We start from the raw sequence: 23176 nt of genomic DNA, 5'->3' as shown, positions 1-23176 counted from the left end.
TTCCGTTCGATAGAAGGCGCGGAGCGCCACCAGTTCCAAGTGGTTGTTAGCTGGGAACGGTCCTAGTTGTTGAGGAATTTGCAGGTAAAGGCATTGTTTACGTTTGCGACTTTGGCCCTTATGAAACAACCGTGTCGAATTTAGGAATTTCTGTTTTCAAATCACTGCAGTGCGATTTATATTTGCAAATTATTTGCTACAGTTATTGTATTTGTTTACAATATCTTCCACTCTACATAAAGTGCATTCGGAAGTGCCGTTGCACAATGCGTTGGTAGAGATAAAACCCAGAATAATCCACCTAGCGATTTTGAAATTTGTTTTTCCAAGGGGGGACCCCTTGGGAAAAATGGGAAAACAATGTTTTTTTCTCAATAACTTCAAGTTTTGGTTAGAGCTCTATTTTGATACTCGGACAATGATCTTCTACCTCTAACATGGGGAAAAGTCGTTGTTGTAAGCAATATCTCCTTGTTAAACAGACGCTCGATTAAATTTTCCAGATTAGATCCAGAGAAGAACATACCACGATAAGTATAATATACACAGATAGAAAAAGTTGTTGAAATTTACACGAAAGTAATGCACATAAAGGGAATGCCAAAAAGAGCGTAAATTTAAACGGTATTAACACCTGAATCTATACAATTTCCATTGCATGATGTCACTATTTATACGATCTATTTATCTCAACCGAAATCAGGACTCATCTTGGGATTTTCTAGATCGTCAACCCATTTCTCGGCAGTCTCCCAGACGCGTTTTGTGGTATTCCTATCAATTTTCATCGGTCTTCCAAACGCGCTTTTGTGATTTTCCACACCACAACCAATTTTCCAGCGGTATTCCAGACGCGCTTTGTGATTTTCCACACCACAATTCGTTTCCCAGCGGTCTTCCAGACGCGCCTCTTGATTTTCAAAACCACTCGGCTGGATAGGCATTTACCGACACCAAAGATGAGAAATATTCCCCGAGCGTGTTGGAAACTTGCGGAGGGTTGGAAGTGGTACGATTGTCCTCATCAAGATGTATACGGGAATAATTGTGCTTGCTATTGAGTGCGTTACTCTCTCACAAAGTCCTTCTATTGCTTCCACTTGACTGCTTAAATTACGGAGCGGTATTTGTAGCGTTTTCCTTGTAAAGTTGCAACGCATTTAGCGTTCTTCGATGCCCAGGGAGAAGGCTTCTAAAGGAACGGATTGCCTTTCTTCTCGCTTTAACCACCCGACGCGTTTCGTCCGACCACAGCTGAGAGTAGATAGACGCTCCAGTGGCATGCAAGACGACCTGGACGAATTTGGGAAATGTTGCCGGGGTGCTGTTGTAGGTGGCTCCCATTTCCCATTTCCCAAATAGCCATTCATATTCCATTGGAGGCAGAAATATATATATATATATATATATGACCATGAGCATGAGCATGATGACCGTGCATTTCGTAGTTGCTACTCCGACATCGACCAGAACAATCGCAATTGCACAGGGAACCAATGAATGGAAGCATGGGATTTGCTCTCCAACCTCAATGTGCACAGAGCTCTAGTCCTCACGGTCATCGGGGATGGGAAGGAATGGATGATGCAGTCACTCGACCACTGCAAGCCGAGAACACCTCTGCACTCGCCACGAGCGGAATTTTATCGGAATCTTGGGGTTAAGGTTTTATGGCAGAGGTTCGTCTTGATTAACGGGTTGCCAATGTGATAGTTATGAAAGGGTGCTGTAGTATTCTAATTGGATGCCGAAACGAACTTTTTCGCTCATTTCGAATTCTAACAGTAACCTGCTAGAACTAATCAAGTTGTAGGTATAGGGATAGAAGATGGAAACGGTATGAAAGCCCATTTCCAGTTCTAGCGATTACTAGAACATGAGAAATATATGAAAAGATACAAAGTAGGAGAAATGGAAAGAGCCTGGGATTGAACCCACGACCTCCTGCGTATGAGGCAGAAGCGGTAGCCATATGACCACCAAGCCCGTCCATTGGAGGCAGAAATATATATCTGAAGAAAGCGGAGGGGTCGGGTGGGAAGCTGGCTGCCTAATTTGCCACGAACTGGTTGAGCGTCGGGACGAGGTGGATGACGTATCGTATGATAGTTTGATAGGAAAAAAAACTTCGGGTTGTATACAAGACACGACCGCTCGACGTAAAACCAAATACAGTAAACTGAATAAATCATTCTGCTCTATATAGAAGAGAAGGAACCATCCCACCGAAACTACTACCTAGTTTTAGCAGCCCCTCCCACTATGTGAGGGAGTATGAACTTCACTGTCTAGCAGCTGGACCACACCAGTTCAATAATTGATAATACCCTAAAAGTAATCAATTACCGTGGATTGGAACACGCTGTATAGGGATGCATGAAAGATGCAAACATTTTTAGCGTTGATAATCAAAATATATACTGGCAAACTAATGGCAGATTGGTGAAGAGTTAGCGAATCAATTGATAGGTATATAAATCATTAAAATTCATTGAAAGATAAAGGACTTATTAATGTTACAAATCTTACATGATTTCGAATCCGCGTGGTACGCAATTTGGAAATTTTCATTTTACATCCTGTATCCGAGTCTTCCCCTTAGACGTAGTTCACGTCAAAAACCCTTTTTAGGATCGTAGATGTTACCTCCGGTAGTATCCGGGGGATGCTGCTGCTCTTCTCTCAACTTAAGCTTCTGTCAACTTGGGATACATGACGCATAGCCTGGCGTTAGCTAAGGAAACCATGTTTATTAAGAGAATTACATTTGCTGTTTGTTTTCTGGGATTGAAGAATACTGTGGAGAGTGGAGATCTGGAGGGCAAATATTGCCAAGCATACTTTGAAGCGCAACGCATTGTATTGTAATGCTTGATGTGTTAAGTAAACTTGTTTTATTTAAGTGATCTAAATATCGACATTTAGATACAGGAAAACAGTCAACATATGCAGAACCATCCTGTTCTTTGAAGCCAATAACGGAATTAGCAGCGGTATTGATTTTAGTTCATAAATCAATAAAATGTTGCCAGGGGGTCTGTTCTCTGACCGTCACCATGGGGAGGTAGGGATAGAAATTGCTGGGCAGGAGGCTAAGGAACACTCATGCCTAGCATTTACCGTGACGTGATTTAGATTTCTAAGATTGTCAAGCACTTTTAAAAATTATAATAAAACTATCAACATATTTCCATTTAATGATCTTACCATATGAAACACATTAGGAAAAATGCATATTCCTATATGAATGCATAAAACCAAAATTATAATACTAGTATAATTTAGCGGAATGTCCAGAATTGTCCACATTCACCATCACATGTGAATCTCCAGTTAGCCTTGGGAGCGAAGGCGTAGAATGGCCAATCCGGAAATGGCGAGTTCGATTCTCAGTCCGGTCTAGCATGTTTTCGGGTGGGAAACATTCTCGACTCCCTGGGCATAGTATCTCCATTGCCACACAAGATACATACTCATGCAATGGCGGGCATAGAAAAGCTTTCAATTAAAAACTGAGGATATGCTAATGGAATACTAAGTTGAAAAGCAGGTTAAGTTCCAGTTGTAGAGTCATAAAAGAAGAAGATGACGATCTTGTGTTGGCTCGGATAGTACATGGGGTTATCCAGCACTGAGATATCCAGAATACCCGCAAGCCAAAATCACTAAGATTCTTCTAGTGTTCGTCAGAAGTAGATAAGAATTTGTTCAAAACTAACTGCTTTAACCACAATATTATGAGTGGTGCTTACCTTCCCAAAAGTAAACAGTCATCGCGTTTTTCAACAAACGATTACATTGATGTTACTCCATTTGGAAATTCCCATGGAACAGTAACTGTTATCGTAAACAGACAAAAAAGGTTATACCAATCATAAAGGTAAAGAGACAGTTGCTTCATACCTAAGAACGTTGTTTACCTCCAATTTCTAACGTCACTGAGGCTAATATTTTCTTTCTCGAAATTGATAAACGTATGTATTCTCGGAATTGATGCAACTTGAACAATCAAAAGCATCAGCACCGATTGGCTTCCCTTATCAATCGAAACGATTCATTGAGCGAGCATGGATTACATCACGCAAAATAATTCAGATTAGTTCGCACATTTTCCTGGAATAGCGAACTTTGGTTGCAGCTGCCTGCCGCGCGCGTTGGCGACCATTGTCCTCGTTCGTATTACGTACCACATGTGGATAAGGAGCCCGTTAAAACAAACATCTCAATACAAATAAACTGTAGTCACAGTTGTGTTATCTTATCGTGCATTTTGCCGGAAATATTTAGTTGCGAAAAGTATCTGACGATGATAAAGCAGAGCGAACACAGCGCGAATGGGGTAATGGTGGAGGAGCTTAAGGTGTGGAGCACAATTTTAAAGACACAGGGCAAGTGTTCCACTTTTACTGAAACAAATTCATCTTATCTCGAAGTAAATAATAAACCTTACCAGTTTTACCAGTTCTTTTTGCTAAAATGTGTGAGTACTGTAATGTAATGAAAATCAGAATGTAGTGGCAACATCTCTAAAAATACCTTTCTTGTGCATTAGAAAACGATCACAGGATCCGAAACTGTTTGGAGTTTCCCAAATTAGAACGTAAGATTGTGTGGTCAATGTGGTCAACGACACAATACGCTTCTTCATCAACCCCGAAAAGTTTTGCGTTCAGAAAGTAACACTCACATGTAAATAGGTCTGCACAGGGACTGTTTACAATGGGCTGCGAGCTGTTAGCACGCTTATGCCCGAGCGTCTTGGAAGGAGGCTTCCGAGCCTTTTGGAAGGAGGCTTCCGACCCCTTGGAAGAAGGCTTCCGAGCCTCTTGGAAGGAGGTTTTCGAGCCTCTTGGAAGGAGGCTTCCGAGCCTCTTGAAAGGAAACTTCCGAGTCTCTTGAAAGGAGATTTCCGAGTCTCTTGAAAGGAGGCTTCCTAGCCTCTTGGAAGGAGGCTTCCTAGCCTCTTGGAAGGAGGCTTCCTAGCCTCTTGGAAGGAGGCTTCCTAGCCTCTTGGAAGGAGGCTTCCTAGCCTCTTGGAAGGAGGCTTCCTAGCCTCTTGGAAGTAGGTATCCGAGCCTCTTGGAAGGAGACTTCCTAGCCTCTTGAGAGGAGGCTTCCTAGCCTCTTGGAAGTAGGTATCCGAGCCTTTTGGAAGGAGACTTCCTAGCCTCTTGAGAGGAGGCTTCCGAGCCTCTTGGAAGGAGGCTTCCGAGCCTTTTGTACGGATGCTTCCGAGCCTCTTGGGAGGAGGCTTCCGAGCCTCTTGAGAGGAGGCTTCCGGGCCTCTTGGAAGGAGGCTTGCATGCCTTTTGCAGGAGGCTTCCGAGCCTTTTGGCAGGAGGCTTCCGAGCATCTAGAAAGGAGGCTTGCGAACCTCTTGGAAGGAGGCTTCCGAGGCTCTTGAAAGGAGGCTTTCGAGTCGTGTAGGAGGCTTCGAAGCTTCTTGAAAGGAGCCTCTTGAAAGAAGGTTTCCGAGCCTCTTGAAAGAAGGCTTTCGAGACGCATAGAAGGAGGCTTCCAGCTTCTTGCAACGAAGTAGCTAAGCTATTTGGAAAAAGCCTTCATGTCTGTCAAAGGAAGGCTTCCAAACCTTCAAATTCAGAAACATATTCGTAATATATTGATCAACATTTTGTTTCAATCAAGTAGATTGTATTTGAAGATTTTTTAGGTTTTTTGTCCCGGAGCCCTTCATACATGTGCGGTTTGTGGTGGGCATGACTCAATAGGCTTTGATTTACAGATTGCCGTGCTTATTATGTACAATACAAAGGTTTGAAATAAAAAAATACAATTATCAAAATTTCATCAATAATTGTTTATTAGAATTGTATTACATCCGCCATTACGCATTTTTGTCCGAGGTACCCCCTGAGGTCAGCAAAGGTACCCCCAGGGGTACATGTACCTCAGGTTGAGAACCGCTGCCTTAGGTGATTATTCCGCTTTGTTCAACAAGTTACCCGCAACAGAAAGCTTCCGAAGGCGGATAAGAACAGTGTACTTTATAAGCTCACTCCGATACTCGGTGAATTTGTTATACTCCGTCACAAAGGGCGAACAACGAAAGCATTTTTTTTTTTTTCAATTTGAAGTGCGATTCCCGATAGTTTTGCCTAACATCGCTTGCAACATCATTATCAAAAGTTCGGCCACGCGAATCGGGTCAGCATTGGGCTTCGGAATAAAGCTTACCTGAGAAACCTGATAACCGGATTCCAACAGCAGTTGGCAAGGTACCCTTCGAGTACAGAGATCTTTTAGAATCACTGAGGTCGTCATGATCATAGCGGTTTTGGTTTCCATGTAATGGTTCTTAGGAACAGTAGTATTCAGTAATGGTCTTGTTGAGGGTTGCATTTGCTTTCTTTCTGCGAAAGTGGATCGGGAAGAAGTGCATGGGAATTTCGCTAATATCTGAAGCATGTCTTCTTTGATGAACAATCTACGGATCAATGTCTGGATCGAAGGCAATTGAAACACAAGTTCAACTCCTTTACCGTTTCGTAGCGTTCCATATGTGACCACTTGTTGAAACATGGACACTAGAAATGACGGTGTTCTTCGTTGCATAACAAATAGAGTGCAGATTGTGAAGCGGGGGTCTTATCGTTTTCATAAGTCGTCTCCCAGAACTGGAGGGTTCGGTCATCCAAACGTGCCGCGATAATCTTCGTCAAAAGATGTCCGGACATTGCATCCACCGCGATGCCTTAATATTCCAGGCCGCCTACGTGGCGATTGACAGTCTTCAGCAACTCCAACAAATCCTTGTGGTTTTATTTTGCGACGGGCCACAATCCCAACAATTGCGTTTCAATTTCAACAATTACATGAGGGTCGGAATCGGAATCGTTACCATGTACAACGCCTCGAGCATCGTTCGGAAATTCGATTAATCACCTTACCATTCAAACATAAAACTGGACCTCTTAGAGACTGCTGTTCCAGTTTTTACGACTGGGTCAATGCTAAAATTTCACGGTGCACTGTTTCGTACTCCTGGTAGCGCAACTCGCGTTTCTTCGAAAATATTTTTAAGCAGCGGTGGATTCATTTTGCTGGGCTTATCCTCTGCTTCTTCTAAGGACCGAGTGATGACTGTGAGTCTTTGACTATCGCTTGATTTGGTCACGTTGGTGGATGATATTTTTGGCTGCATCCAAGAATCTTTTCCCTTCTAGCGACACGTGTTTTTTCGCAACTTTGTTCGATTTTCTTTTACGGCTGATGATTCCGCAAACTATCACTTTTGGTGGAGATCGTTTTGTTCAACAGAGAAGGTGGAATCTGGTTTCCACTGATCGGTCAGTTTTGCTCTGACCGACAGAAACACTTCGATGATAAACCGGCTACTAAGGGCCCGTTTCACTGACAGGATGGTATCCAGTTCGGGTTGAACCAAATGATAAGGCGCCTGGTTGCCTCCAGTCGAGGGTTGGTCTTTATACTCAAGAAAAAAGACGGGTTCCTTTTAGGCACTATTTTATTCACTTTACTGACAACTGGTAAAAATTACGCATTAGCCTGGTAGTATAACACTGGATGAACCCAGGTCTGGTAAACAGCTTTTATGGCCCCCACAGGATTCATTCTAGAATTAACGAAAATTCAACAACTCTGTGGTGAGAACAGCCTACTGCATCGTAGATGCTATGTACTGTGGCTGCCTGGTTGCTATGTGCAATGTACTTGCTTCCTGTGATAACGTCAAGTCTTTAAATGGTTTCTTTGATCAATCTATAAAAAAAAATTAAAAAGTTTTAGCAGAAGGAAACCGAAAAAAAAATGCGAATAAAATTTGGTAAACGTTTTCTGTTCCTGTCTCGAGGAGATGTTCCTGCATAATTTAATATTGTGTTCGTTGATGAGTTCACTAAAAAAATATGATTAGGCTAGCAGTTTGTAACTATGAACAAAACACGTTATCCGTGTACGAGGGGCCCTCCTTAGCCGTACGGTAAAACGCGCGGCTACAAAGCAAGACCATGCTGAGGGTGGCTGGGTTCGATTCCCGGTGCCGGTCTAGGCAATTTTCGGATTGGAAATTGTCTCGACTTCCCTGGGCATAAAAGTATCATCGTGTTAGCCTCATGATATACGAATGCAAAAATGGTAACCTGGCTTAGAAACCTCGCAGTTAATAACTGTGGAAGTGCTTAGTGAATACTAAGCTGCGAGGCGGCTCTGTCCCAGTGTGGGGATGTTATGCCAATAAGAAGAAGAAGAAGACGTTATCCGTGTCTATAGAGTGGATGTCACCAATTTGTTCTAAAATTCATCCAAATGGAAAATTGTGATAAGGTACCCCGGGGCAAGTGAAAATACGGGGTAAGTGGGTACTATGACTGCAGATGAATCGATGAACGTTTTTGATGGTAACAATGTTCTAGGAAGATGAAGCAGAACTATCAACGAATTCACTCGACACAAAAATATTTGGAATCAAAACCATTTAAGGCACCATACTAATGCTATTGCTTGATCATGACTTTAAACTACCGAGAAAATCCATTACTTTTTTTTATTTCGATGGATTTCAAACTAAAAAGCCGTTTCTAAATTTATCATTGATGTGGAAAGTGAATGTTTTGAGCAATTAAATAATTGTGTGACATCGAAAACGATTTGAATATTTAAATTAAAGCCAAAATCTGCAATTTTCATTTGCCCTTGAATTTTAACATACATGGGGCAAGTGGGACATCTGGTGATGGTTAAACTGCGCCCAAAACTATCCGTCATCAACAATGTTCGGTACCGACGACCGCCGCGGTACGACCTAGAGCGACTGAAGCAACCTGATGTCGCCACTGCATACGCGCAGCATCTCGAGGCAGCGTTGCCGGAAGAGGGTGAGCTCGATGGGGCCCCTCTTGAGGACTGCTGGAATACAGTCAAAGCAGCCATTAACGACGCAGCGGAGAACAACGTCGGGTATATGGGTCGAAGTCGACGGAACGATTGGTTCGACGAAGAGTGCAGACAGATTCTGGAGGAGAAGGACGCAGCGCGGGCGGTCGCGCTGCAGCAAGGTACCCGGCAGAACGTGGAACGTTAGACAGCAGACCCGCCTTTTCCAGGAGAAGAAACGCCGCCTGAAAGAAGCGGAGTGCGAGGAGATGGAACAGCTGTGCCGTTCTCAAGATACACGCAAGTTCTATCAGAAGCTCAACGCATCCCGCAAAGGCTTCGTGCCGCGAGCCGAAATGTGCCGGGATAAGGATGGGAGCATCTTGACGGACGAACGTGTGGTGATCGAAAGGTGGAAGCAGCACTACGAGGAACATCTGAATGGCGCTGAGAGTACAGGCAATGAAAGTCAAGGCAGCGGAGGAGATGACTACGTCAGTTCAGCGGACGATGGAAGCCATCCAGCCCCCACCTTGAGGGAAGTTAAGGTTGCCATTCAACAGCTAAAGACCAATAAAGCAGCTGGTAAGGATGGTATCGGAGCTGAGCTCATCAAGATGTGCCCGGAAAAGCTGGCCACTTGCCTGCACAAACTGATAGTCAGAATCTGGAAAAACGAACAGCTACCGGTGGAGTGGAAGGAAGGGGTTATATGCCCCATCTACAAGAAAGGCGACAAACTGGAGTGTGAGAACTTTCGAGCGATCACCATCCTTAATGCCGCCTACAAAGTGATATCCCAGATCGTCTTCCGTCGTCTGTCACCATTAGTGAACGAGTTCGTGGGAAGTTATCAAGCCGGCTTCGTTGACGGCCGCTCGACAACGGACCAGATCTTTACTATACGGCAAATCCTTCAAAAATGCCGTGAATACCAGGTCCCAACGCACCATCTGTTCGTTGATTTCAAGGCGGCTTACGACAGTATAGACCGCGTAGAGCTATGGAAAATTATGGACGAGAACAGCTTCCCTGGAAAGCTTACCAGACTGATCAAAGCAACGGTGGATGGTGTGCAAAACTGTGTGAAGATCTCGGGCGAACACTCCAGTTCGTTCGAATCGCGCCGGGGACTAAGACAAGGTGATGGACTTTCGTGCCTGTTGTTCAACATTGCGCTAGAAGGTGTCATGCGGAGAGCCGGGTGTAACAGCCGGGGTACGATTTTCAACAGATCCAGTCAATTTATTTGCTTCGCGGATGACATGGACATTGTCGGCCGAACATTTGCAAAGGTGGCAGAACTGTACACCCGCCTGAAATGTGAAGCAACAAAAGTTGGACTGGTGGTGAATGCGTCAAAGACAAAGTACATGCTTGTGGGTGGAACCGAGCGCGACAGGGTCCGCCTGGGAAGCAGTGTTACGATAGACGGGGATACCTTCGAGGTGGTCGAGGAATTCGTCTACCTCGGATCCTTGCTAACGGCTGACAACAACGTTAGTCGTGAAATACGAAGGCGCATCATCTGTGGAAGTCGGGCCTACTACGGGCTCCAGAAGAAACTGCGGTCGAAAAGATTCGCCACCGCACCAAATGTGTCATGTACAAGACGTTAATAAGACCGGTAGTCCTCTACGGACATGAAACATGGACAATGCTCGAGGAGGACTTGCAAGCACTCGGAGTATTCGAGAGACGAGTGCTTAGGACCATCTTTGGCGGTGTACAAGAAGACGGTGTGTGGCGGCGAAGAATGAACCATGAGCTCGCCCAGCTCTACGGCGAACCCAGTATCCAGAAGGTAGCTAAAGCCGGAAGGGTACGATAGGCAGGGCATGTTGCAAGAATGCCGGACAGCAACCCTGCAAAGATGGTATTCGCTTCCGATCCGGCAGGTACGAGACGACGTGGAGCGCAGCGAGCGAGATGGACAGACCAGGTGCAGAACGACTTGGCGAGCGTGGGGCGTATTCGAGGATGGAGAGATGCGGCCTCGAACCGTGTATTGTGGCGTCAAATTGTTGATTCAATGTTATCTGTATAGATGTAGACTAAATAAAGGGGCAAGTGGGACATATTTGAACAACATTTCCGAAAAGCTATTTTAACTGTTTTTAGATGGTTGTCTATAGACATATAGTGAGACATAGACATCGAGACCAGAGAGAGACCAGAGACCAGACATAGACACTATAGTGAGAAATAACTTCGTCATTCATATATCATATGGATCTGAATCAGTTGCAGTTTTATTTCGATGTTAAAAAGTATTGTACAGTTAATTACCAAATGTGTATTTTGCATTCTGTAAATTATCTCCCGCATGAAGAAGAGCAATGGCTATAACTATGCGATATTCTTCCGTTTACAGTGCAAATCTATTTATTCTACAATAGGTCAACTAGATTTGCCTTGTGTATTGTTATTTTCAAACTTCGCATCAAATTCTCAGATAAATAAAGTGCGTAACACATTAATTGGAAATTTTGTTCTGTTATAAATTAAAAACACTGCGCCTGAATGAAAACGTTTCTTTTTTTTTTAACCATTTCATTTATTTGGTAGGCTCAGTCGTGTGTGACACTTTGCGGAGCCGCAATTCTTAAGTATGATATCTTTATAATTTGTATCATCTTATCATTAACCGTTAGTAGGGAAGGGACATAGACCATAATACTCGTGGTGACTCAAGGTTATATTTTACTTAATTCAGGATGGACGGGGTAAGGATTTGGATTTAGGTTATTCCAGCTGCTCATCCGGGCGTTTGCGTTGAAGACGGTTTTGCATGGCGTCGTGCTCGATTTTAATTCAGCAGGGAACATCTTCCGGATGGCCAGGGCTTCGTGGTACACGGGACAGAAGAACAGAATCGAACAAGAGAAAAAAAAAACTGAGAAAGAGATAAACACGGGCATTAGACTTTGATATCAGCCGAGCAAAGAAAGGCATAGATGGACTGCATATAAACCACATCGCGATCTCCCAAAACACCTCTTATTTCCCTGAAGGGTTGTTTACCTCCAGGCCACAAGGGTATCCAATAGTTGCTCTCTGGAGGCGTCATTCTCCGAGCAGAACCAAACTACGTGATCGATGTCATCGTAACCGGCTCCGCACCTACATAAGTTGCTATCGACAAGGTTTATTCTGTAGAGATGTGCGTTTAGTGAATAGTGATTGGACATAAGCCTTGACATCACGCGAATGAAGCCTCGACTCAAGTCCTCACCTCTGAACCACGCTCGCGCAGAAACTTTAGGAACTATAGAAAATAGCCACCGTCCAAGTTCGTTGTGTGACCAATTCATTTGCCAATTTTGAAGAGTACTCTGACGGACTAATGGGAAAAACTCGTTATTCGAGATTTGTCTATCATAAACTTCACCTTCCTGTGCGCCCACCTTTGCTAGCGTGTCCGCTTTCTCATTGCCATAGATTAGGCAATGGGATGGGACCCATACAAAGGTAATCTTGAATGATCTTTCGACCAAAATACGCATCTGCTCTCTTATTTTTGTAAGAAAGTAAGATGCGTGCTTAACTGGTTTCATCGACCGGAGTGCCTCGATAGAACTAAGACTATCCGAGAAGATGAAATAATGGTCTACGGGCTGATCGGAAATAATCCCCAAAGCGAAGTTAATTGCTGCCAGCTCAGCAACATAAACCGAACACGGTTCCTGAAGTTTTCGGAAGGTGGTTGAATTTACATTGAAGACACCGAAGCCAGTGGATCCGTTGATGCGAGAACCATCAGTGAAATATCTGTTGTTGCAATTGACATGTTCATATTTTTCAGAAAAATAGATATTTGTCGAAGATGATCTGGTATTCCTTGAATAGCGTGTTTCATGGACAGATCGTATTCAATGGAGGAACTGTCGTTGATGAAGTTAACTCGAGGTGGATTATAACATGGAAGACAAAGATCTGACGATATGTAGTTGAGGTAGACCCTCAGGAATCTTGATTGACGAACCAGGTCAAGCATATTATCGAAGTTTTCTAAGACAAGTGTGTTACTTGTCCCACATTTGATCAGTATTCTAAGTGAGAGTTCCCAGTAACGGTGCTTTAAAGGAGTGACTCCAGCAAGCACCTCCAGGCTCATGTTATGCGTTGAATGCATACAGCCGAGAGCAATACGCAAACAACGATATTGAATACGTTCCAATTTAATTAGGTGGCAATCAGCTGCTGAGAGGAAGCAGAAAGAGCCGTACTCTAAAACAGAGAGAATAGTCGTTCTATAGAGTTTGATGAGGTCTTCCGGGTGAGCACCCCACCACGTTCCGGATATAGAACGTAGAAAATGTATTCTTTTCCGGCATTTATCTATCAAATAATCAATATGGGTTTTCCAGGTACATTTGGAATCAAACCAGACCCCAAGGTATTTAGAAGATAAAGATTGGTTGATGTCATCATTCAACAGCTTTAGTTTCAGTTGAGCTGGGTTCCGCTTTCTAGTAAACACAACCAATTGCGGTGAAAACTCGATCTCTAAATGTCTGGCCCAAACAGTCAGATTATCTAGGGTACTTTGCAATGGTCCTTGCAAGACAGCTGCACATGGACCTCTTAGAAAGATCACGGCATCATCTGCAAGTTGTCTGAGCGTGCATTGTTCTTCCAAACAATTGTCAATATCTTTAACATAGAAATTATAAAGCAAGGGACTTAAACATGATCCTTGGGGAAGGCCCATGTAGCTATTTCTGGAAGTTGTCAGGGTGCCGAGAGTAAAATTCATATGTTTAACTGACAACAAATTGTACAAAAATTATTTAAAATGACTGGTATTCCACTACTGTGCAGGTTTTCCGACAGTACTTCTATGGAAACTGAATCAAAAGCGCCCTTAATATCCAAGAAAACTGAAGCCAGTTGCTCCTTGTGCGCATAGGCCAGCTGTATATCTGAAGAGAGCAACGCTAGACAATCATTTGTTCCTTTACCTTTTCGAAAACCGAACTGAGTATTTGACAGTAATGCATTTTGCTCGACCCAATGGTCGATTCTTGAAAGGATCATTTTCTCCAATAATTTTCTCATGCATGATAGCATGGCAATCGGTCGGTATGAATTGTGATTAGACGCTGGTTTCCCAGGCTTTTGAATAGCTATTACTTTGACCTGTCGCCATTCTGGGGTACGATGTTGTACTCCATGAAACAGTTGTACAGGTCAAGTAATCGTCTTTAGCGATATCAGGGAGGTTTTCAGAAGGTTGAATTTAATGTTATCGCATCCCGGGAAGAATTATTCGATGAAAGAAGAGACATAGATAGTTCCAGCATTGAAAATGGCCCACCCAAAGAACCGGGATCAGCTACTGATTCTCGAAATAGCGGTTCTGCTGGTACGGAATCTGGACAGACCTTTTTTGCGAAGTTGAATATCCATCGATTGGAGTATTCTTCACTCTCGTTGGTGGAAATGCGGTTCCGCATGTTGCGGGCCGTTTTCCAAAGTGTTGTCATTGAGGTTTCTCGTGATAGTCCCTCGACAAAACGTCGCCAGTAGCTACGTTTTTTTAGCCTTGAGAAGATTTTTGAGCTTTCTTTCAAGCCTCAAATACTCTTCGAAAAGCTCAGACCTTCCGTGTTTACGGAAAGCCTTGAAGGCATCAGATTTCTCGGAATACAACTTAGTACATTCATCATCCCATCCAGGGGTGGCTGGTCTTCTTATGACAGATGTACTTGGAACGCGTCGTTTCTGAGCTTCTAGTGCGCTTTTATGAATCAATTCGGTAAGGAATCGATACTCATCCAGTGGAGGAAGAATATCAGTTGATTCAATACCAATTTTTACCGCCGATGCAAATTTTTGCCAGTCAATGTTTTTCGTGAGGTCGAAAGGAACATTTACTGGCACTGATCGTTGATAGCCACTTTTGATTGTGGTGACTATCGGCATGTGGTCACTACCATGGGGATCTTCGATTACCTTCCACGTACAATCTAATGATAGTGAGTTTGAGCATAAAGACAGATCTAATCGACTTTCTTGACCTTGAGGTCCTATTCGAGTTACTTCACCTGTGTTCAAGATATTCAAGTTGAAATCGTCGCACAAATCATAGAAAATTGGCGCTCTATTATCGTCTCTAGTTTCGCCCCATGCAATACCATGTGCATTCATATCCCCCAGTATTAAAACTGGGGATGATAAAAGAGAGACTGCGCTCCAAAGATGCCGACGATTAAGTGAGGCATTTGGGGGAATATACACTGAAGCTATGCAAAGGTCTTCATTCTTTACATTTACTTGGCAAGCGACGATTTCTAAACCATTAACAGTCGGAATGGGAATTCTGTAGAAAGTGTGACATTTTTTGATTCCCAAAAGAACGCCACCATAATGATCATTTCGATCTTGGCGAATAATGTTAAAATCGTGGAAGTTGATTTCATCTTCAGAAGAAAGCCATGTTTCACAGAGTGCAAATATATCGCAATCGGAGTTGCGAATTAAAAACTTAAACACGTCCAATTTATGTTTCAGACTATGACAGTTCCACTGCAGCACAGTGATTGTATCTTGTATGGTCGTATTATCCATCGAAAGATACAAGTCCTGCAAGAAGGGCCATGAAACAGTCAATTGCTTCAGATAACTTTCAACTGTTGGAATAAAGAGGTCAATGATTGGCCTCAATGAATTCGGAATATTGAATAAGTTCAAAATACGATCCACAAGGTCCTTAAAGGATATCAATCCTCGCTTGGACGAGATTCTTTTCTTGGAAGTGCGAGTAGCAGTTTTCTGCTCAGAGATATTCCTTGACTGATGTTTCTTTGTAACATCAGTTTTAGGCAATGGCGGAATGTCTTACTGCAACATGGGTCAAAAGGAGCAGTATAGACCGGCTGCTTCGGAATTTTAAATAATCCCCATTACCATCAGATTTCGGCAAGCTTCTAGGGATGATTTTGTTTTCTTACGGCGCAATCCTGGGAAGACAGTTTCTTCCTCTTTTCGGGTACGTGTACCTCCGCAGAATCATCCATATCGGCTACGTCAGAGTCCGATTCGTCAATGGAAATGACATCATAAAAATCACTAACTTGAACGGCGGCTGAAACAGCAGCCGTTGCGTTGGCAGTTGCGGATGTGTCTTGCGACTTTACCATTTCCGCATACGACTGCTTGGAGCGCTTCACTTTTTGGGTGCGCTTTATGTACACCGGGCATTCTTGCAAACCATGGGGAGGATCCAAACCACAATAAGCACATTTTGTTGCTTGTTGTTGGCAAGCCTCCTCCCTATGCTTCTCAAAACATTTGCCACAACGGGGCTTGTTGTCGCAAAACTCGGCAGTGTGCCCCAACTGTTTGCAGTTGGTACAATTAAACACCCTTGGCACAAAAAGCCGCACCGGAAATAACATATTTTCAATATCTACATATTTTGGGAGAATCGAACCGGCGAACGTCACCCGAAGCGAACCAGACTTAGAAAATACTTTTTTACCATCTACCATGGTAGCTGAATGCAACTCCTTGCAATCCAGAATATCCACAGTAGATAGCAGGGCATTCTTTAAACGACCTTTTCCTGCAAGTACATCCTTGCAAGTCAGGCTCGCTGCGTTTATGACACCTTCAATTTCGACCTCTCGCGAGGGCACATAAACTAAATATTCTACATTATACAGTTGGTCTTTTGCGATTGCATTTGCATCCTGATATGTAGGTGCGGTTACACGTAGTTTGTTCCGATTAATCTGATGAAAATCAGTTTTCGGAAAACGACGCGTCAAATCACGCTTGATGCCTAGAAAATCAAGGCTTTTCGCTTTCTGCCGGAAATAAACAACCCAGGGACCAGGTGATGTGGCCTGGTAAAATCGCGTGCGAACAACATTGTCTGTTGAAGGCGAATCGCCTCCACTCGCTTCGTCCATGTATGCGAAGAAAAAAAAAACTTCAATAAATTTATTTAAGAAAAAAAAAACAATTTTTTGAACCAGGCTAATGCCCACTCTTTCTGCACTGGGCGATTATTTCTGTTCGAGAAAAAGTGAAGCCAACTCCACGCTGTGTGAACAGAAGCGTGGTATGATGTGCGAACAATGAAAAGCGTTTAGGTACTTAGCCTTTTCGTCGCTGCTTCGCTGCTACCTACGACCGTCCTCGTATGATGATGGAAGCCAATCCAAAAATATTCACGGCGCTGCACTGATCACCGGTTGGTGATTTACCAAATGCAGCCCGCTTCCCTCTAGCCGGCAGGATTTCACCTTGCGAAACTCGACAAAAAAGACACACCGCGCCGAATAACAAAAGCGCACTTTTCGAGTAATTCGCGTGAAGAGATACAAACTGTAAACTATATGCGTCTGACTCAGTCCAATGCCGCACTGGGAATGAAAACGTTTCTTCTGAAGTACTGATTTATATAATAATTTGTGTTCTAAACAGAGAAATATTTATTTATACGAAAAGTGAATAAATATTGTCTTATCCATTTGATACATTTGGTACAAAAGTAAGCTAACGAAAAACAAGACAACAAGCCAACTAAACAGTAAATCGGCTGTTGTCTTGTTTTCATATTTGCTAACATCATAATACCTTTCTTCTTGCAAAAATAAAGTCCGACATGCAACCAATCTCTATCCATGATTTGAAATAACTTATGTTCAGAAATAATATGAACAATCTATCTACATTCCTCAAAATAGTTTCGTTCAACAGTAGAAAACAGAATAGGTCCCACGTGCCCCGTTTGAAGGGGTAAGTGGGTCCTGAAGGTAAATTTATTTCTAGCTCTACCAATATTTTTGTAATTGAATAAATGGCTTCCAACACCTCTACATTTCAACAATGGAAGCATTTAATGATGTATCCGTGGTTAATGTTCTTAAATACACTGTTTTATAAGTATGCGTTAACAATTTTGCTGAACTAGCGTTTTTTTAGGTCCCACTTGCCCAGGGGTATCTTATTTGATGATTGAAGAAAACTGTAAGTGTGTAAGTGTTTATTATTTGGAAATACTGGAATTTAAATAAAATGCGTTTTACAGTTTTAAGCTGCTTAACAGCTAAAAAGCTGGTTGAAATACAGTACCTCATTCGAACAGTTCAAGAACTCATTTTTCATTTCAAGAAACCCCCGTGCTCAACCCCAAACTGGATAAGGGTAAGCGCCTAAAAAAAGGGGCAAGACTTTTTCACGCTTTTTTAGCGAGAAATATTTATTTTGGCCTATTCTATAGTTCGATCTTACGAATTTGCAACAGGAAACACATAGGGCAGTATCCCTCGTGATATACAACTTGTTGCGAGCAAATCAGCTTAGCATATCTGCCTAAAAAATATTGAGACGTAGAACTAGTTTAAGAAAAAAGGCATGTTCGCCAATTTCCTTTGTTATTGATATGATGAAAAGATAAGAAATTGATAACAGTTGGATTTAATTATTTTTGGGTTTTTAATTTACTAAGTGTACGAAAATAAAGCGTTAACTAACTTCTGCCTTTGCTGTTACCAGTGGTAACTTACCACTCGTTTTTAACCTTTTATGTGACAATTTTCACGCTGCCATTTCAACAACTGAGAAAACTTCCAAAAGTCTTCCTGCATGCCGCAGTACCGATGCCGGCACGTTCTATTGGCACATCCTAGCAGTTTGCAGTTAAAGTTCATCGATCGTGTTCGCATAATGCTGAGCGAACTGGTGGATGCTGCAAAGCACAACATCACCCCGTCATTGCAATAAAAAAAATTTCAATTCAATATGTGCCAGATTGGCAAAGCGCAGGTGACGCGTTGTGGTAGAGGGGATGGCCGCCACAGAGCGAACAGACAGACGTGGGGTAGGACCGCGTGCGGCGGTATATCCGAACGGCGCTGCATGACCTAAAGTCGCGCGAAGCGACGACACAGCAGAGCGAATTTAGCTGATCATCTCATCGACGTTTCTTGGAAATCGAGTGTGATATGGGGCAGGGACCAGCCGCCAGTAGCAAGCAGGACGAAGCGGAAGGAAGTAGAGGAAGCGGGTCGAATACGACGTCTGTTTCGCATCATACGGTACGCGAAAAGCGGTACAGAAAGAGAGACAAAGAGAGATGTTGGGGAATTCCCAACGGCGTCGCTCTCCTATTTTAGATGGTACATTGAATTACTGCACGATAAAACTTATCAACACACAATATTGTCGTGCAAACAAAATCTTCTGCGTCAAAACAAAATGTGTGCAACTGCTATGTCACTCAAATCTTGAAGACTGGTGAAATGCAATGTGGGCAAATCACGTATATGCAATTTATAGTTATTTCGTCGAACGTGGCTATCACATGATGATCTAAGCAACAATTGGAAGCAATGTCCTTTAGAAAATATTGCAATTTGGTTAATGAAGTTTAGCGTGTGTGTGGAATACTCGCGAGAGAGCGCACGTACATCAAGTGTGAGAAAGACCAAGAACAATGCCGAACGAACGATGAATAGAGAGAGCGTAAAAAAGCACGTTCCATGCGAGAGAACGATGCCCCGGCACAAGGCACAAGCAATATAAAACCAAAGCAATGATGACGCATACCTTCAGTCAAACTTGAAATCGTGAGCCGACTAAGTCAGACCGGATAAGCGGATGAACAGCAACGTTTTGATTGAGAAAATAACAAGTTTGATGTTTTGCCAAGACAAGTGATTTTGACCGATTGGAAAAAAGACAAGTGCTTCGAAGTGGATTTTGGACTTTCTTGAAGAACAGGAACGTTATAGTGGAACCTAAGCCCAAGCCTAGTGAAACGAAAAGTGTTGTGTGTGCGTGACCTTGTGACGCTTACGAGTTCCGGAAAGCTGGGAGAACCTGTTTCGGGGTAGACTTCGCTAGTAATTGCGTCTAATCCGCGGTGCATGAATGTTAGCGTCAAAACCTTGGCGTAAACTGGCAGTTGATTACCTGGAGCAGGAAAACCAAACCGACCAAATGACGCGGGACGATAATGTACTGTTGAATGATGTTTACTTCAATGCGTACAACATGAACCATCAACCGCTGACGCCGCTGACCCCGATTAGTAAAATTGTAAGTGACCCTGGCCTGGCCAGTTTCTGTTTTTAGTTTGGTGCAAGAAGGATGTAATTTCAATGCAATGGTACTACTAGGCTCCATACTGCAGCGGAAGCACTGGTGGTCCTCTATAATTGCAATACGCGAAGAAGGTACTTCGCATACACAAGCAGTTAGGAATGTCGGTAAATATCGGCGTGCCGGTACAGCCGTGTGTGCAAGTGTGTAATGAAATATAAAACATGACATCAGCGCTATTGTTGAAAATTATTGAAGTTAACGAGAGCAAAGGGTGGAGTGTTTCTGGGAGTTCAGCGGGGGAGAGCGGTGGCGACGATGTACGGCTGTCACGTCTAGTCGTCGTGGTCGTACGACTCTGCAGTTTGCCGTCGGATAGCAAAAGGGGGTTCACAAATGTGTGTCTTCGAGTTTGGGGCCGCCGTCTTCGGTGTTATCGGATTGGTATGGAGGGCACACTGTTTGCCGGAACGCGACTGATAAGATAAAACAATCATTTGCTGCGCAATCGAGTTTGTGCGAAAGGACAGGGTTAGGATGTCTGTTCGAGGACTGTGTGGCCAAACTGTGGATAGCATAGAGTCGTTATGAACTGATTTTCGATAGTAAAAATGGTCCATCAAAATAGAACGTAGCTTGAGATAAATAGTTACAGCTCGAACGAACATTGACATTACATAAGTTACTCAATGGTACTGCCAGTGAAAGAAAGAAGAAAGGCTTAGAATTCCAATATTAAAATAAATTCTTGTTGTTCTGAAATCGTAAAGCATCAAATTGCAAATTTATTTTACGAGAGGTAATGTTAGCCTAGGATCTTCAAAGCTTTTTGGAACGATGTGTTGAACACTCTGAACATTATAGTTTAAGATTTTTTATTTGAAGCAGCACATTAAAATTACCCACCTTACGGCTTTTACAAAGGATTTTTAGTCAATAATGCACCAAAGTCCATTTCGTTCGAGACTTTTGATGGCTTAAATAAGAAATACATATTGCACAATTATTGTTGTTTTTGACTACTTGGCGTAATAACCAAAAGTAAGCAAGTCGTCTGGTGGCATAAATCTGGTTAGAGTTTCAATATATGAAGATTTACAATGATAAATGTGGGTAATCACAGCATGTTAGGCTAAGGTTTGGGCCATATACCCTACTTTAAAATCATAGTAATCGTTTCAAAGCTAGTTATAAGCATGATGCAAGAGCCTACTAAGAGCACCCTGTTCACCTACTGCCCATTTCGTCAAACGAAGTGTGGGAGAGCAACGAAAACAGCGAATCCGGCTGTCCTCCAGCTCCAGCTGCGTCAAGAAACGGCATTCATTAAGCGCTTAAGCAATTTTGCCCAGGCTTAATAACATTAACCGAAACGTCTGTGTAGGGGAAGCCAACAACAACAACAGCCACGACGAAGACGATGTGCGAATGACGTCGCTAAAACGTGTTTTTGTCGTTATTATGGCTGCTACTTCCACTGACTGCCACACTAAGGTGTACATTCAAAAGCGCCTATTTACATTTTGTTTCGATTTCTGTGCCAATTACAAAGACACGGAGACGGATCGACGGTGGCACCATATGTGCGCAGTTTGAATTCCGACTTTTTATCGCCTTATTCAGTGCATGGGTGGAAGACGAGACATTCAACCGGATACGGTTCCTTTCCTCCAAGTATGTGTTGTGCACGATCGCACAGGGAAAATTCCGTTGTCTGCGCGCATCGATAGGCTACTTTGTTTTGCAAACGTTAGCAGGTAACCCTGCCGACGGCTGTGCGGTGCCGTAGTAAATGAATAAAGAAATCACTGTTTATCCATCGGCCATAAGAGTGTTCTTTGTTGTTGATTGTTAGCTTGAAAGTTCCCCTGATAGGGAGACCAGATAGCGACAACAAACGTGCCGAGCAACAAGGACGATCCAATTTATGGCTTCACACACAAAGTAAAGTGGGAGGAGAGATAGCGTTTGTGCCACTTTCACTCGCGCCATCATTCCATCAGCAGCAAGGCGCTAATTTGGCGTGATTGTCACGCAAAACAAGTCAATTACATTTCGAATGATTTGACAACGCCAGAGACAGGGTGTGTCTCGCTGGAACAAAGCAACGGTGAAGGACCGTGTTGTTCGTCGAAAAAATTGTTCGAGAAGCAGCGCACAGAAATGGCAAATCGTGGTAACCCATTTGACCTTACAGCGGACCCCCCGTTTTGACATATACGCGTCGAGTGCCATAACGACGATGGATAGCCACACTCGTTAGGAATTTATTTGCTCTCAGTCATATCGTCGCTGGTCGGAGACTACTCTGCTTTATCGTTTTTGGTGGTGTGGTTCACGGTCGATTCAGTCTCGAAGAATATATGACTATAGAATGACATACTACAGGCATTGCATGCAGCACAAAAAGGCATTACCGCAGTGAACTGCACCTCATGAGCAGGGGACGGCGGTGACGGCACCCTTCTAGCAGCCGAAAGGAGCGAAACCAATATAATGTGCGAAGCACCAGCGAGACAGAGATCGACGCCCCCTAAAGTATGTCATGAAATTGCGAAAATTTTAGTATATTTGTTTGATTTTATGGCACGCGCCGTGTCGCCGACGCCGCATGGCACCGGTGTCTGGCGTCTCGCAGTTGGCCATGGAGCACTTTCGCATCGGTCGGTACCTGATGTAGGAGACGCCACACGCACGACCGGGCTCGCCTGCTTAGAACATGCACGAACGCGTTCCAGCAGAACCTATAGGGGCGGCGGCGGCATAAACATAATCATTTACGGTCGTCATTCGTGGCTTGACTTTTATGCCCTTTGTTTCAGTCGCAAGTGAGTGGCTAAGTGTCACAGAAATGGGACTGCCATAGTAAGCGGTCCGAGAGCTGCTGCACGTGTTCCAAGCTGCTTTCGATTTGACCAATATAGCGCCGATCAATGTTCGGCCGCATACAGGCATCGAGGTTCAATTTGTTGTTTTGATCACGGACAGTAGAGTCCGCGACCGTTTTCAATAAGGAAATGTCAGCTCTTGAATGGGAAATTACTGCAGTTCTTTGTTTCATCTGGTCGAGCATTGCAACAGTTGTTGTAATAGTGGGAGGTAGTTAAAATGGAAAATAGATTTGTATCAATTAGTAACAGGCTATAATATGTTTGTAGCCGGAACGGCTTGCATGTATCTTGTAGGAAATATCCCTCAAGAAGTATTTATTATATTCATTAGAAATAAAACCAACAAAACACATTAAATCTAGTAACACTGCTTC

General features: G+C 43.3%; 1 protein-coding gene across 3 annotated transcripts in view; it reads left to right on the top strand.

Annotated features, from left to right (window-relative positions):
* LOC134205875 (transcription factor kayak) overlaps positions 1-23176 on the top strand; it is an 82399-nt gene that overhangs the window by 46297 nt on the left and 12926 nt on the right. Inside the window, exon 1 of one of the 3 annotated variants that reach the window (XM_062681538.1) lies at positions 19426-19908. The exons of the other annotated variants lie outside the window; for them this stretch is intronic. Coding sequence (XP_062537522.1) covers positions 19741-19908 — 168 coding nt within the window. The 5' untranslated portion in view covers positions 19426-19740. Of the gene's footprint in view, positions 1-19425; positions 19909-23176 lie in introns of those variants that run through there. 3 annotated transcript variants of the gene reach the window in all.

Source organism: Armigeres subalbatus, chromosome 1 (genome assembly GCF_024139115.2).
Source record: "Armigeres subalbatus isolate Guangzhou_Male chromosome 1, GZ_Asu_2, whole genome shotgun sequence".
Lineage (NCBI taxonomy): Eukaryota > Metazoa > Arthropoda > Insecta > Diptera > Culicidae > Armigeres > Armigeres subalbatus.
This window is presented reverse-complemented; position numbering and strand designations above follow the sequence as displayed.